Source organism: Vombatus ursinus, unplaced genomic scaffold, assembly GCF_900497805.2.
Source record: "Vombatus ursinus unplaced genomic scaffold, bare-nosed wombat genome assembly UNPS02014816.1, whole genome shotgun sequence".
NCBI lineage: Eukaryota > Metazoa > Chordata > Mammalia > Diprotodontia > Vombatidae > Vombatus > Vombatus ursinus.
Window position 1 is genome coordinate 18,497,319 of NW_020954594.1, and position 16,727 is coordinate 18,514,045.

At 34.2% G+C, this 16,727-nt stretch overlaps 1 protein-coding gene across 1 annotated transcript in view; it reads left to right on the plus strand.

The window, feature by feature from the left end:
* LRP1B (LDL receptor related protein 1B) overlaps nt 1-16,727 on the plus strand; it is a 2,189,733-nt gene that overhangs the window by 1,852,456 nt on the left and 320,550 nt on the right. The window contains exon 60 of the mRNA XM_027835590.1: nt 14,206-14,405. Coding sequence (XP_027691391.1) covers nt 14,206-14,405 — 200 coding nt within the window. The remainder of the gene's footprint in view (nt 1-14,205; nt 14,406-16,727) is intronic.

Sequence of the window (16,727 nt, forward strand, 5' to 3'; positions counted from 1 at the left end):
AATAATAATAATAATAATAATAATAATAATAATAATAATAATAATAATAATAATAAACAACTAGCATTTATAAAGTGATTTAAGGTTTACAAAGTGCTTTACAAATACTATTTCATTTGATCCTCAAAACAACACTAGAAGATAGGTGCTATTATCATCCCCATTTTACAGAAGAAGAAATAGACATACAGAGGTTAAGTGACTTGCCCAGAGTCAAATAGCTAGTAAGTATGTGAGGCTGGATTTGAACTCAGGTTTTCCTTATCTAGGTCTAGCTTTGTATTCACTGAACCACTTGCCAAAGGTCACTCACATACCTCCAATCCATTCTATATATTCTGTCAGAATAATCTTTCTTATTCTCAGATATAGTTGTGTCACTCTACTACATTGCCCACCAAGTAGAGTTCAAAGTCTTGTGCCTGGTGTTCAATATTCTCCAGAGTAAGGTGGAAACTGCCTTTCTGGGCTTATCTTTTCTTTCATCTTGCTCTACTACATATATTCTATGTTTTAGCAAAATTGGAATATTATCCACCCCTCAAAATACTACCACTCTTTTCTTTCCTTTGCCCATGGTATGCCATATAGATGGAGTACTCTCCCTCTTCTTCACCTGCTGAATTCACAACCATTCTTTAAAGCTCAACTAGAATACTAGAATTATGTTGTATTTAAATTTTGAATTTCATCTAGCACCTCATATAATGTTCCACATATGATACTTGCTCAATAAATATACCTTTAAATTTGAAAAATTAAATTATACGGCATGTTTTTACTATGGACCATCTGTATCTTGACCATCTATATTCAATTTTAGTGTATATTTCCTTAAGGGTCACCCAAGATAATCTCCACAGATCATCTACTACAGTAAAATTCCAATTATTTCGAATTTAGGGAGTTCTGCTGACTTCAGTATTTTATTTAATAAAAAAAAATGTTATTTGTGTCTGACCTGGATTTTTAAAATAATTACGACAGAGTACAATATATTTAATAGTAAAATGATATGACTTGGATGACTCATTGATGCTTTGCTTTGATGGTTCAGTTTTAGCATCTCTCAGGGCCTTATTATCATAATTATAGAAATCGAGTAAAAATGAAAACAAAGATACCAATTAAAAGCAAGTTGCCATATGGTCAACACAAATCTTGTCCCATGGTTAGGAATTACCCAGAGAATGAGAAAATATGAATGCATTGCTACTTGTACTGGTTGTTTGTATATCATTGAAAAATTAGTGAGATTATAGATCTATTCAAGCTATGACAATATGCCATTTAAAGATTTATAAAAATGACTTTAATGATAGAGCTTAGGTTCTATGAGTCATTTAGACAAGAAAGACTACACAATATAAGAAACTCTATCTTTTTCCCTCTGAATTTAAAAACAAAAACAAACTTTTATTGAAGCTACAAACTAGCTTAAAAGAGTTTTTTAGGAATTTTTAACAGCAAACTTTTTAAAGTATTCCTTATATGATGTACTCATTTAATAAATGTTTACATTTGTGCTGTGCTTATGAATATATAAGCAAACGTACAAAGAAAAATTTAAATACAAATATTACTTTGAATTTAAAATATAGCACTCTTTACTATTCTGAATATGAATTAAAATATATATAAACACACTTTGGACATCCAAAGAAAGGACACGTAAATCCATGATGTCTTTATTTATTATTGTCATGGAAAAATAATCAATAGTAGAAGAAGATGATGATTTTGGAAAACCATTGGTGTCAAACTCTGATACGCTAACTTGCAAAGTATATCCTATGTCTAACCCCTAAGTCAGTTATACATAACTTTAAGAGTATTCGAAATACAAAAATCTGAACTGACACATTAATGAAAGATAGAGTCCTTTACTCACATTATAAATGATTCTCCATGTAATTATGTTAAATTGTAGAATTTTCAGTATGTTAAAATACTATTCAATTGACCAGAAAGTTGACTTACATGTAGGTTTTAAGTAACACATTTCTTATTTATAGCAAGAACACCTGCACTGGCAGGAGTTGAAAAATAATCTAGTGAATTATTTTTTGTTATTGTTGCCTATTGGTTTTATAACTACTACTACAATGTTGCTGTTATTGAGAGGGGAGCCATTTGGCAAATGTTATGAAGCAGTTTTGGCTATGTCTACATATCATTATTACTCTACCCATAAATTTAGTCAAACACCTGGTTTGCATGATTCTTTTTCCCTCCACTGAACTAACCAAATAAATAAAATTATAATAAATTAGAACTAAATGAGATCTTGGAGGACTCAATTCCTGTCCTCTCCCTCAATTTTATCTAAGAGAAATCTGAAGCTCACAGAGATTGAATGCTCCTACCAAGGTCATATAGCTAATTGGTGGCAGAACCAGGATCAGAAAACAAATCTCCCTACCACTGGCCCTGCTGAATTTGTATAGATTATAAGTGCTATTTATAGGTAACACATATAGATATCACATTTCTCTAGCAATCAAAAATTTTTTTTTCTCAAATACCAACACGACTTTTATTACCTTTAAATAATACCCAACATTCTTCTTCTTTGGCAGTGACCTATTTTTCATATATATGCTTCCTTGATCAATGAATACAACTACCTATTCTGTAAGCAGATAAGAAGGTCATCCATTCATGAACATATTCTCTCCCTTTGTGGGAAAACCATGGATCTCAAGCTCTAATATGTTAATGTGTAAGGCTAATAACAACAAATGATAACCACACACAAAAACCTTCTTTTTTTTTGGCGTCTTCTAGACCTGTCCAACTAGTTATCTTTTCTATTCCCATTTTTAGCAAAAGAAAATCACATAAGGGAGCAAGAAGAGATTAATTGCAAATTGAGAAACAAATAATTATATATGGATAATATATGTCTAAATTTATTTTTCCCAATAAAGAGAAAAATTAAAATGCAAAAAAACCCTTTCTTCATCTATTTTCATTCATTCTGGTGAAATACACTCTATTGAACTATAAAAGGCATTTTAGCTTTCACAGAACTGAACAGCCTGTTGTTATGGTTACAAACTGAGATTCTTTTACATATCTTGTTTACACTTATTCATAACTTACAAAGAATGTATTGTGACTGAGCTTCTTTATACATTGTCTTAGATGAACTTTACATATGAGCAAAGAATTTTAGATCATTCAATTAGAGTTTTGATTTAGATCTTGTACAAAATAATCATCTTTGTTTTTAACCAGGTAATCTAAGTATTATATAAAAAGATAATTCAAAAAGAACTGGGCTACAATTTAGAAGTTACTGTTGAACACTGACAATATGTGTGTGTATACATATGCACACATACATATACATAATATAAGTGTATATCTGTACATATATGTATAGATATACACACATATATATAATAAATTTTTAAAAACAAATGCAGATTTAAGAAAAATAAAATGAATAAGCATAAAAATTATTTGAAGAAGAAAATCTTAGACTAACAGAATCCAAGAATTCTAAATAGCTTCAGAGGTCACCTAGTCTAATATCTTACCTGAAGCATTAATCTCCTCTACAGTCTCTCTGACAGTTGGCCTTCTTCTAGCTTTTACTGAAACACTTCCAGGGTCAGGGAGCTCACTTTCTCTCCAGACAATCCATTCCATTTTTGGAAAGGCATAATTTTAGGATGTGTTTCATATTAATAAAAATCTTATTTCACTATGAATTCCATTATTGATCTTAGTTCTGTCCTTTGAGGCCAAGCAGACTAAATCTGATTCTCTCTTCTATATGACATATTTGAAATATTTGAAGACAGAGATCTCAGTCTCCCCTAAGTTTCATCCTCTCTAGACTAAGCATGTCCAGATCCTTTAACCTTTCTTCTCATGGAATGATTTCAAATTCCCTCACTCTTTTGATCATCCACACATGGCTTTATTCATCTGGTTAATATCCTTTGTTATACTACCAAACTATACAAAGCTCTCCACAAAGAATGTACTGGCACCAAAATCTCCCTTGTTCTAAATCAAAACTATACTTCTATTAGTTCAGTCTGTTATTTAGCTTATCTGATTGCTATATCATACTACTAAATTGCATTAAGTTTGAAACCCAACAAAAACCTATCTCTTTTATTCACAAAAATGGTCCTTTAACAATGGTCCTAAAGTTATCTAACTGATCTTTTGAACTCAAGTGTCCTACTAGTTTCAACTTATTAGCTTCAGCGTGGTGTTCTAGATTTTTCAGGTTCTTTTAGCTACTGGTTCTATCATCTAAGCCATCCAAAAAAAAATAGATGAGTATGCTATTTTGCCTTCACACAAATAATTGATAATTGATAGATAGATATGAATATAGATATAGATATACCAGAACATGGTCAAGGAAGGAATCCTGCACAGACTCAATCCTGTCCACAAATAAAAATCTCCATCGAAGTTGATATTTATCTTTTAATAGGAACTCTTTGAACTTCATCATTCAGTCCTTTTGAAATTCACCTCAAGGTACTTTCGCCCAATCTACATCTCTTAATTAGAGAATTCAGGAGATGATATAGATTTGCTTAAGTATGTGTATACTGACTGTAAGTGTTAAAGAGTTCTAATAAAAGTAGAGAGCAATATGGCTAAATATAGTTATGGGAGGTTTCTTGGAACAGGGAGATTAGATTTGAATTGTGCCTTGATAGCAGTGAAAGATTTTAATATGTAGATGAGACACCTGTCTGTCAGCTAAAATTTATCAAGCACCTACTATTTGGCAGGCATGGTGCTAAGCACTGCGAATACAAAAAAATGCAAAAATAATAATAATAATCCTTGTTCTCAGGGAGTTCAGGATCTAATGGGGGAGGCAAGGCATGATTAGCAAGGGCCAGAAAAGATATTTTTAAAAGGTGGGACTTTCTCTGAGTCTTGAAGGAAGAAAGGGAAGCTAATAGATGTAAATGAAAAGAAAAAGAATTCTAAGCATGAACCCAACAGGTGAAAATGCTCAGAGGCAACAGATAGAGTATACCATGCAAGAAGCAGCAAGGAGGCCAGTGACAAAGGTTTGCAGTGTGGAAGGGAGTCAGGTATAAAGAGACCAGAGAGGTAGGAGGAGCCAGGTTATGAAGGGCCTTAGAAACCAAACTGAAATTTTACATTTGAATTTGAGATAATAGAGACCCATTGGAGTTGATGGCATAGGGGATGAGGCAGGGGTCAGTCTTGCACTTTAGGAGGATCAGTTTGACAGCTGAGTGGAGGATGGAATGGATAAGAGAAGATAAAGTTAGGAGAGCAACCAGTCAGGCTGTTGCAATGGTCCAGGTGTGAGTTGATGAGGTACTACAGCAAGGAAGTGGCAGTGTCAGAGGAAACATGTATTAGAGATGTTATAAAGCTAGAAACTGGGCAACTGATTGGATATGATGAGGGTGAGAGAGAGTGAGAAATCAATAATAATAACTTGGTTGTGAACCTGAGTGACTGAAAGGGTGGGGATACCCCAGATAGTAATAGGGCAGTTAGGAAGATGGGAAGGTTTTTTGGTTTTGTTTTGTTTTTCTGAGGGGGTTGGGGAATATCATCAGTTCAGTTTTGAAAAGGTTGGGTTTAAGATGTCTACAGGACATCCAAGTTTATGATGCCTATTAGGTGGTGAGATTTGAGACTGGAGGCATCTAGAGAGGTTAGAGCTGGACAAACAGATCTGAGAGTCATCTGCATAGAGATAATTATCGAAACTATGGGAGCTGAGGAAGTCACCAAGTGAAGTAGTATAGATGGAGAAGAGAGCCCATGACAGAGCATTTCAGACAGATTGAACAGTATGAGCAGGTTTGTAAAAGTGGGAACCAGTAATAAGCATATGTTTCAGAAACATTAGTAGACTGTCCTGACTTAAGGGCAGACTTAAGTAGAGAAATGAGCTTTCTATGTGATAATGAATGATTATTCACATGACTAAAATTCTCTGGTTTTATCATTCATAAAATGAAAAGATGGCTTGATGATTGCTGATGTTACTTTCATCTTGATGATTCTTTGAACAGTGGAAAATATATCAAAGATGAAAATCGGCCAGATTTTAGAGTTTGTGAATGCTAAACAAGCTTAAACTTAGTACTGGTCTCCCTGTGTGTAGTCCAGGGGGCTTAACTTTTTGTGTGGATGTTATAGATGTCTTTGGCAGTCTGTGAAAAGCCTATGAATTCCTTTTCAGAATAATGTTTTTAAATGAATAAAGGAAAACACATAGAATTAAAAATAAAACAAACTGTATATCAATTTAAGTTCACTGACCCCAGATTAAGAACTCATGTTCTATTCTCTCTTTTCTAGCCTGTCCTAAATAATTTTGTTGTTGTTCAGTTGTTTCAATCATGTTGAGCTCTTTGTGACCCCATTTGGTGTTTTCTTGCCAAAGATATTGGAGAGGGTTGCCATTTCCTTCTCCAGATTATTTTATACATGAGGAAACTCTGAGGCAAATAGAGTTAAGTGACTTGCCCAGGGTCACACAGCTAGTGAGTGTCTGAGGCCTGATTTTAGCTCATTTCTTCCTGACTCAGGCCTAGTGCTCTATCCACTATGCCACCTAGCTACCTTGTCCTACATAATACTACTAGATCAATTTTGCTTAAACAAACTAAGAAATAAATAAATAAGAAGAATCCTGATGATTTTGTAGGAATGGCCCCGGATTATAGGTTGTGTTCTGTGCTCTGCCAACAACTGCATGATATCAGGCAACTCCTTTCATCCTTCTAGGTCTGTTTCCTCATCTATTTTAAAGGATTAGACTACCTCTACAATTCTTTGGTATAAGATGTGTGTCATGTTCCTGCTAAGAAAAATGAGAACTTATTACTTTCTGGACCTTAAGAGGGCTCAACCAAGTTGGACTCTAACACCTGTTTAAGTTGTTACATTCCCTCTCCATTCTGTCTATGCAATTTCTACCCATTCTTGGGTGCAGCCTTTTGACTGAGTCCAAGTTTTACAGAACAAATCTTTTTATTAAAGGGATTTGTTCTGTGAAGTTTGGTTTCTGTCAAAGGGCCACACTTGAGGATTTAGAGGGCCACATGTGGCCTCGAAGCCCCAGGTTCCCCACTCCTCAGCCCTAGGCCCTGTGTAGTCTTTCCTGAGTAATGTACTTAAAAATCAAACTCTCTCTTATCTGAATGCCTATAGCACTTAATGTCTTAGCATTTACATGTCTTACATTTTCCTTTATTCTTTTAAATATGCACAAATCTAAATTGTAAAGATTGCTGAAGTAGAGATCATGTTTACATGTATATACATATGTATACATATATACACACATATATATATATACATATGTATCCTAAAATGCACAAGACAGTAGATAAAAAAAATAATAAATATTTGCTGATTGACTGATTCATAAGGGCCAGGATTGTACCTATGATTTCATTAGTATAGTGTACACCTGAATCAGGAAACTTCCTCTGCCAAGGAAATTAGAAACTCCTCTGTAATTTATAGTCTTAGAGATTTGGCAAAAGCATTCAGAGGCAAGGCTTAAATTGAAATCTTTCTGGCTCCTAGGCCAGTTCTATAATTCTTATGCCTGGCTACCATGCTGATTCATATGATTGGGAATTGGGAATTGGGATAATTGGGAAATATTCTAGGTACTCGAAACAGAGAATAACTTGATGCAAGGTGCTTTGGGGAAGATTCATTTAGTGGGATAGGAGAAGGGGAGATTTGTAGGCTGTTGGAGATAAAGAAGTATGGATTTTCAAAGGAAAGACTGATGGGACTTGATAACATAATGCATGATTGAGAGTTGCAAAAGAAGCACTGACCTTTGAGTAACAAGACCTGGCCACACCTTAGCTATGTGACCCTGGGTCTCTAAACCACTTAGCTTCTTTATTTTTATATGTATAATAGGAAAAATAATACTTGTCCTGCCTTTTTGACAAAGAAAATAAAAGGAAATTACTTTGCAAACCTTTAAGTGTAAGTTCTATATACATGTGGTCTGTCATGTTTTAGGCAATGAGAGAGATGAATTAAAAATGAACCCAAGACTTCTAGCCTGAGTTACTAGACAAATACTAGTGATAGAAATGATGTTGCAAATGGAAATCACTTTATTGAGCTAAAATGAGTGATATTTTAGATATGCCTTTTAAAGGGATGGGAGGAGGAAAAAAATGGAAACACTACTAGTGAGAGGTAAGGCCCAGAGATGTTGATTTGCAAGAATACTCAAAGGAAGTAGCAATATTTTTTAGCATAGTTAGTAATTAAAGATTAACATTAAAAATAGTTTGTTAGTAGAATAGATGACCTTTGTAAGGATGTGACACCAGACAAAGAAAAGTAGAATGCCAAGGATAAAAGTGTTGGCTGACAGCCAGTTTGGTCAGTAGGAACAAAAATAAGAGCCCAAGAAAGAAAAAAAAAGAATTGGTTAAAGAAATAAGAGGGGCATCAGGGTAGTCTAGCAACATGGAAGTTCCATGGTGGAAAGAGTTTTAAATAGGAGGGGATAGTCAACTGAGTCAAATAAAAAAAAATTCTGTAAGTCACAAGAAAAAAACTTCTTACATATAGCAAAGAAGTCACAGGTGATCTTTAAGAATGATAGTGGGAGAAAAGAGATTTCAGGGGACTAAGGAAAGAATTAAAGAAGAGTAAGGAAAGGTAACAGGCAGCTAGGTGGTCCAGTGGATAGAGTGTTAGGCCTGGACTCAGGAAGATTCACCTTCATGAATTCACATCTGGCCTCAGACACTTACTAGTTCTGTGACCCTAGGCAAGTCTCTTAACCCTATTTGCCTATTAACTTATAGATGAGTTTCCTCACCTATAAAATGAGCAGGAGAAGGAAAGGGCAAAGTACTCCAATATCTTTGCCAAGAAAACCCAAAATGGGTTCAAGAAAAGTCAGACATGACTGAACAACAACAACAATAACAGAGAAAGGTAAAAGGCTGTACTTTTCCGTACAGCCTCTAGGAAAGGAAACAAACAAAAATAAGAGACATTCTCTTTATATACACACACACACATATATGTATATATGCACATACATAGATACATTTTGTAGTAAAAGGATTATGGGATTTTTCTTTAAAAACAAAAAAGGGAAGTATGTATGTAGAAGCAAATGAAAGGAACCTGAAATGGCAATGACAATTGTTAAAGAGTTCTATTGCATCATGCTGTCATAGCTACCTTCCATGTTTATTTATTGTTAGTCATCAGCTAATTCTAAATACTTCATTATGTTTTAGAAATATAATTCATTGTCAAATATTAAATCATAATGAGCCACACTTTATCCTTAACCCCATTAATATACTACAATGAATCATAGACTTTATTCTGGGGATCTTAACTTAGGGTCCGTTAACTATCTATCTAGCTATCTATCTATTTATCAACAAACAAATACATACATACATTTTAAGAAGTGTAATCAATATACTTTGTTTCCTTTGTAATGCTTTAAAATTCCTTTCTATTGTATTTTATACATTTTGAAACATTATCCTGAGAAGGGGTTCTTAGGCTTTATCATTGGCTTTGCTAAGAGGTCCACAACACACACACACACACACACACACACACACACACACACACACTTATAAAGTTAAAGATGCCCTTTTGTATAACCAGAGGCAAGGGACCTAATCTTTCTGAGTCTCAACAATGCTTTAAGATGTATTTTTATAATCAGGTTGCCATCTGTGTTGAGGGAGGAGTTGTAGGATCATAGATTTAGAACTATAAGGGATCTTGGAGGCCATCTAATAGAATCCTCTTCCTCTCATTTCACAAATCAGGATACTGAGGCCCAGAGTATTTAAGCAGCTTGCCCAACATTACACAAGTATAAATTGGCAGAGCTGGGATTGAACCCAAGAGTCTGAACCTAACATTGTACCATGCTGAACCCCAGCACAACAATGAAATTACACTACTTTGCAATTGTAGAGACAAAAAAAAACTGTAATTATTGTTGAATTGACAATGATGAAATAATTTCTGCTATTTTACATTTAACATAGCAGGTCATACACAAACACAACCCACGACCCTTTTCCAGAATGTCTAAGGAAAGGAGCATATCCTTTAAGTTTAAAACTATATAATCAGGGGGTTGACTGACCAAATATTTCTGCTTTCAGCTAGTTATTTTGGTGTCAAGTAGACACAGACTGAAAAGATTAATGCTGTTTCTATCAAATATAATAAGAACATTGACCTTGAAGGAAGAAAGCTTGAGTTCCTGTCCCAATTCTGATATTTACTCTGTGTTCTCCTTGAGTCTGTCAAGAATCATTTACATGTCTACTCCAACTTTTAAAAATATATCACAAAATCATCCATTTTATCTTGAATATATCCCACCCAATTTTATTAATGAAACCAGATTTTTAATCTTTTCAAATTTTAAGTTAGTTTTTGTGGTTTACTTTTAAGAAAATAACTTTTATAAAAGAAAGAATAATGGGGAAGACTAATTCTCACTTTACTTTTTTTTTTAGTATATTTATTGATATGGTATAATAGTATGACATAGTAAAACTATTTGAAATTCAAATACTATTACTTAATGACTTCATAAATATTTTTGGCATAGTTAGCAATTTTAAAAATAGAATGTGCCTGCTTAGACAGAACATGTGTCTATATGGAACATTTTTCTTTTAAAGCTTCTAATGCAACATATTGGAATAGTTTCCAAAAACATCCCTGATGACTAATAAAATGTTATTTTAATTGCTTTTAAATTTTTTATTGGCTTAATACATTTTTAAAAGAGATCTTATGTTATCATATGGAAGCACGAGAAATTTTTCCATAACATAATCTGTGAAAGAAAAGTTGATATAATACATGTATATATTATATTATATGTCAACATAATATATAAATGCTACTAGATTTATATAGCATATATATATTAATGACAACAATAATAATAGTAATAGCTTTTTATAGTGGCTACTATGTGCCAGGCACTATGCTAAATGCTTTACAATTATCTCATTTGATCCTCACAACAACCCTGGGAGGTAGGTGCTATTATTATTACCATTTTACAGATGAAGAAACTAAGGGAAAAAAGTTAAGTGACTTACCCAGGGTCACACAGCTAGAAAGCTTCTGAGATATACCAATGACATGTTGATGTCATCTATACTCTTGTAATTCATAATAATTGAAGATTCAGTGCATTTCAAGGCTGGAATGACTGTTCTTTTCTATCCGAACTAGATCACTTACTGCTAGTAGAGCAAGCACTTCTGCTCTCAAAGAACTTATAATTTCATAAGGAGACCAACATATACAAGGTTAATTGTGATACAAGAATAATTGCTGGTAATATGTGATAAGGGGAAAAGCAAGATTTGGACACACTGTCAGGAGTTTCTTGAGAGCAGGGACATTTTTTATTCTTTCTTCCTATCTTCAGTACCTAGTACAGCGTCTGGCATATAGTATTTAACAAATGCTTGTTGACTGATTGAAAATATTTGAAGAGGGAGAAACACTATTGCATTAGTGAAAGCTTCATGGAGGAAGTAGCATCTGGATTTGAACAAAGAGTATTTCAAAAAAAAAGATACGTAGAGGGGGTGTATTTTAGGCATGGGAGGATGGCCTGTTCAAATACATGAAGGGAAGGGAGGGAAGATGATAATAGAGAATAATTAAGGTCCAATTTAATTAGAATGTAGAGTGTTTGAAGGGGAGGAGGGTGGCCTGAAGCTAGAAAGGTAATGTGGAATCAGATTATAGGTAACCGGAAATGTCAGCTTAAAATATTGTTTTTTTCCTGGAGGCATGGGGATCCATTTAGAAATTTTGATTAAGGAAGTGATATGCTTAGAGCAGGCAGTATGATATAGTGAATAGAGTACTTAATTTGGATTAAAAAACCTGGATTCAAATCTCAGCCCTGCTATTTGCTACCTTAACAGTATGCCAGTGGTATGTACGCTCTGTCAGCTCCTACTAACTTTAAAAGGATTGTAGAAACACAGATTTAGTGCTTTAGGAAAAGACCTATGAGGCCAACTATTCATTTGTTTGTTTGTTTTTTACAGTTGAGGTAAAGGAGGCTCAGGGTTTTGAGTATAGAATGAGTGGTAGATTATATTTACTGTCTGAATATTAAACTAGGTAAAATGTAAAGAACTCATCACCAATTGATGACAGGATAATAATTCAAAACCATCAATAGTAAGATATGAAGTCATAAAGTGATTGTAATATGTACCCCAACCCCAGTGAAATCATAGGCCCTTGGGGAAGAATTGAAGGAAATTATTGACATCCCTGAAAGTCTGTGGTAGTGCTGGTTTGGATCACAGAGTCCTGTCTGAAAAATAGGGATCAGAGTCCCCCTGTACTCAAGGATAGGTAAGATCAGACAGGGAAACTCTGCTGATCAAGCTTCTAGTAACTGGTGTTAGAGGTCTTAAAAAGGAGGGATTCTGACATGTCTACATCAGTGCAAAGCATCTACCTTTTTTTCTCTTCTTCATTAGACAGTAAAGTACTTCAGCCTACTCCATCTCCTATCATTGGTCATATCTCTTTATGTACTTAACTATACTTTTGTGTAATGATCTTATTTGGGACAGTAGTCCTGGCAAGATTACTTTGAGTGCTTCCAACTGCTAACCTCTGATGTAGCTTTTTCTTGGAGCAGTCTCAAACTAGCCTGACTCAACTCCTCTCCTCTCTATCTTTTCCCACTCCACTCCCCAGGCAGAAATAAAAAGGATGCTTGCAACATAAGGTGATTCCATGTTCAATCCTTCCTCATTCAGGAAATATTCCTTGTGGCCTCAGTGTATATCTCTTCACTATCCCGAGATCAGTCTTAAATTAGAACCAAATAGACTTTTTAAGCCCCTGAGTTTAGAATATTTTCAATTTGAACCTTTTTCTTAGCAGAAATTTTAAAAAACAAATCTCTTTCCTTTTATTATGAATATTTTAAAATGGAATGTTAAGGGTGTTATATTTGGATTTTAACCATGTAGAATGGTTTCCCCACACTTCTGGTGATGGAGTCTTCTGAATTTGTAACTGTAAATGGAACAAGCTAAAGTACTTATTTTTTGAGGAAGAGGAAATGCCGGATTGTAGTTGCATAGTAAAGTTGGTTAGAATGAGAATTTTTTAAAAACTGTTTAGTTACGTGACTGAAAAAAATAAAGATTTATGGGAAATCCAAAGCATAAGTCTTTTCTCCCATATTCTGTAGGAGTTATGAGAAAATATTTGTCTTCCATTCATTTTTTTTAATGTCAGATCAAGGTAACCATCTTCATTTTGGTACTTACTTTGCAGTTGGATTAAATAATTTCAATTTGAACATTTATTAAGTGTCTAATTTATGGAATTTATTATAGTAAGTGATGAGAAAAGAAAAGAAAAAAATGCCCTTGACTTTAAGGAGGTCACATTCCACAAAATAGAATGGTTGGACATGCAAAAGGCTAATCGAAGTGTTACTGTCTAAGAAGAGTAACAGAAACATTGCATTTGGACTTAGAATACCTGGATATGAATCCCAAATGTTCTTACTAGTTTTATAATCTTGAGGAAGTCATCTCCAAAATGAAATAGTTGAACTCAATCACTAAGTCTCTTCTATGAAATAAAGTGAAATTCACTTCCATGTAATTAAATAGGAATAGCTGCAAGCTACACAGGAGTGGAAGAAGCAGAGGGAAACAGCACTTTTGGTTGTTTGAGTTGATCCAAAGTGTGATATGTGTGTGCCAGTTTATATTTCATTTCTTTGTAGTTTTTACCTTCTTCAATTTGGCAACCTCTAAGAAGGCAGCACACTGAGAAAATATTTTTATACAATCATTTAGATATTTATCCAAGTTTTAAATGTTGAAAAATAAGAGGTGAATAAATGTGGCACATAAACAGTACAACAGTAAAATACAGTAAAAATTCAAAGATATAGAAAAGAAGAGGGAGAGCCTCTACTATGTATAGGATACTGGGCTAAGCACTTTTATAAATATTATCTCATTTGATATAGGTGCCATCAAAGAATGTTTTTCAGGAGCTGTCAGATTGAGATGTCAGAAAATTAATTTGAAAACTGCTAAGTAAATAAGTGAAATTTGCTTGTGTGTTGATGCCTGAGCTTCTATAAACAAAGTAGTCATTGATTTTCTTTCCTAGGTATTTGTACTGGATTGACTGCTGCGAATATCCTCACATTGGCCGAGTTGGGATGGATGGAACCAATCAGAGTGTTGTCATAGAAACAAAGATTTCTAGACCTATGGCACTCACAATAGATTATGTCAACAGTAGGCTGTATTGGGCTGATGAGAATCACATCGAATTTAGCAACATGGATGGCTCACATAGACACAAAGGTAGGTCCAATCGCTCCGAGAATTTACTGTGCTCCTTGTGTTTACCTCAAAGATGTACATGATTAATTTTAAAGAGATGCTATTTTTATTTAATATTATTGCCCTCTTTTCAAAATATGTTTTAATTGAAGTTGCATTATTCACTTTTATTGTAATGTTATATTGATAAAATTAGAATTAGTATAGCATGGATTAATCTGGCAACCTAAGAGATAATTTATAAGTATAAAATAGCTGTACTGTATTTCATTATTTTTTTCCTTTACCATAAGCTCATCTGTTGCTTCTATAATCATTGGATTTTTTTCTTGCTAATTTACATCTACATAGTCAATCAGTGAATTGAGACTGAAGAAAATGTAGCTTTAAAGAAGCAGCCATTATTGTAAACTGGTAACATTAGTTTCTATCATCCAAATAGGATCCACAAAACTAATTCCTTACTAATGATATAATAATAAACCTACAATAAATGAAAAATATTTTTTCTATTGTAGTGACCTACAAGAACAGATGTTTAATATAAAAGAATAGAAAATTATGAAACCAGTTTTAAAGTTTGCATATTTGATTGTACCCACAACATTCTTCTACTTAATAATTGTGAGTAGATAGTAAGCATCTCAAACCACAAGAGAAGGGGCAGCTAGGTGGCACAGTGGATAGACCTGGCCCTGGAGTCAGGAGGACCTGAGTTCAAATCTGGCCTCAGACCAAACACTTGACGTTTACTAGCTGTGTGCCCCTGGGCAAGTCACTTAACCCCAATTGCCTAAAAAACAAAAAAAATCAAATGGAACCTCAAGCTGCTTGAAAGGAAAAGGAGAAGGATGTTATTCAGTCTGGAGACCTCTGTACTTTAAGTGAGAAGATTAAGGTTCATGTCCATTTTTGACTTATTAGCAGATATATGAGCTTAGCAAGTCATCTCTCTGGGCTTTACCTTTCTCCTTTCCTTTGAGGGAAGCAACATGTACACAGATAAAGACATATACAGTATTCACAAAGTCAGTACTAGGTAATCCAGGGAAAGTCTGCTAATAATTAGAGGGGAAGGGTGGCTCAAGAAAGGCAAAATATAGGAAGTAGTACTTGACCTGAGCTTAAAGGGATCTAAGGATTCTAAAAGTTAGAAGTGAAAAGGGAGAGCATTCCTCACATTGGGGATAGTCTGTACAAAATCATAGAGGAGAGAAATGAAATGCAACATAAAAACTAACAAAAATAGGCTAGTTTCTCTGGAGAGTATTGTGCATGGGGAGGGGGAAAGGATAACAACTTAATCTGAAATTCAAAGTGTCCCAAAAGTTTTAGTACAATTGTAAGCCAAAAACTGCACTGAGACTATTGGGACACCATATATAGTTTGGAGTCATGTACTGAAGTCCCAACAGAAGAGTTGACTTTTTCCTAGAGGTGATAAGGAGTCATTAAAACTCATTGAAGGAGGTGGTGACATTATCAGACCTATCCTTCAGTACTATCATTTTGGCAGCTCTGTAGATAATGAGTTGAAGAGGATAGATATCAGAGATAGGGAGTTTGATTAGGAAGGTATTGTAGTAGTCCCACTGAGAGGTAAAAATGAGGGACTGAAATATGGTGGTAGTCATGAGTAGAAAGAATGGGATGGATTTGAGAGATGTTGTGGAGTTGGAACTGAAAAGACTTGGAAACTGATCAGCCATGAAGTAACAAAGAAGGAAATGTTGCTAATGACTCTGGAGTGAGAAATCTAGGTGATTAGAAGGGCAGAAAAAGGGAAATTAGGAAGTCTAGTGGGTTTTCAGCAAAGATAACTTATGTATTGGACAGTATGAGTCTGAGATTCCTATGGAAGATCCTGGTGGAGATTTCTATCAAACTTTTATTTGATGTAGGACTAGACCTCAGAGAAGAAATGATGGTCAGACAGTAGATCTGGAAATCAGCAACAAAGAGATGACAGTAGATCCCAAAGAAACTGATGAGAAACTTTAATAAAAAGAAGGCCCAAGTTAGATATGTAGGTCACATCCATACATAGTGTGAAGGGGATTAATGATGGTCTTGAAAAGATGACAGAAAAGGATTGGGTTGATGACGATGTTAAGATGAATGATTATGTCATTTGTGTGTATATATATATATGTATATATATATACATATATAAATATATGTATATATATGTGTGTGTGTATTACCAAATGATAACTTATAAATAGTTTACACACAGCAGAGTCCCTTCAGTATGTCAGTTCATTGGAACAGAATTACAATCTCTCTCATAAACTAACCGTGTTAAATCTAAGCACTTAATTCTAGTCCTAGTCTAGGTCTAGA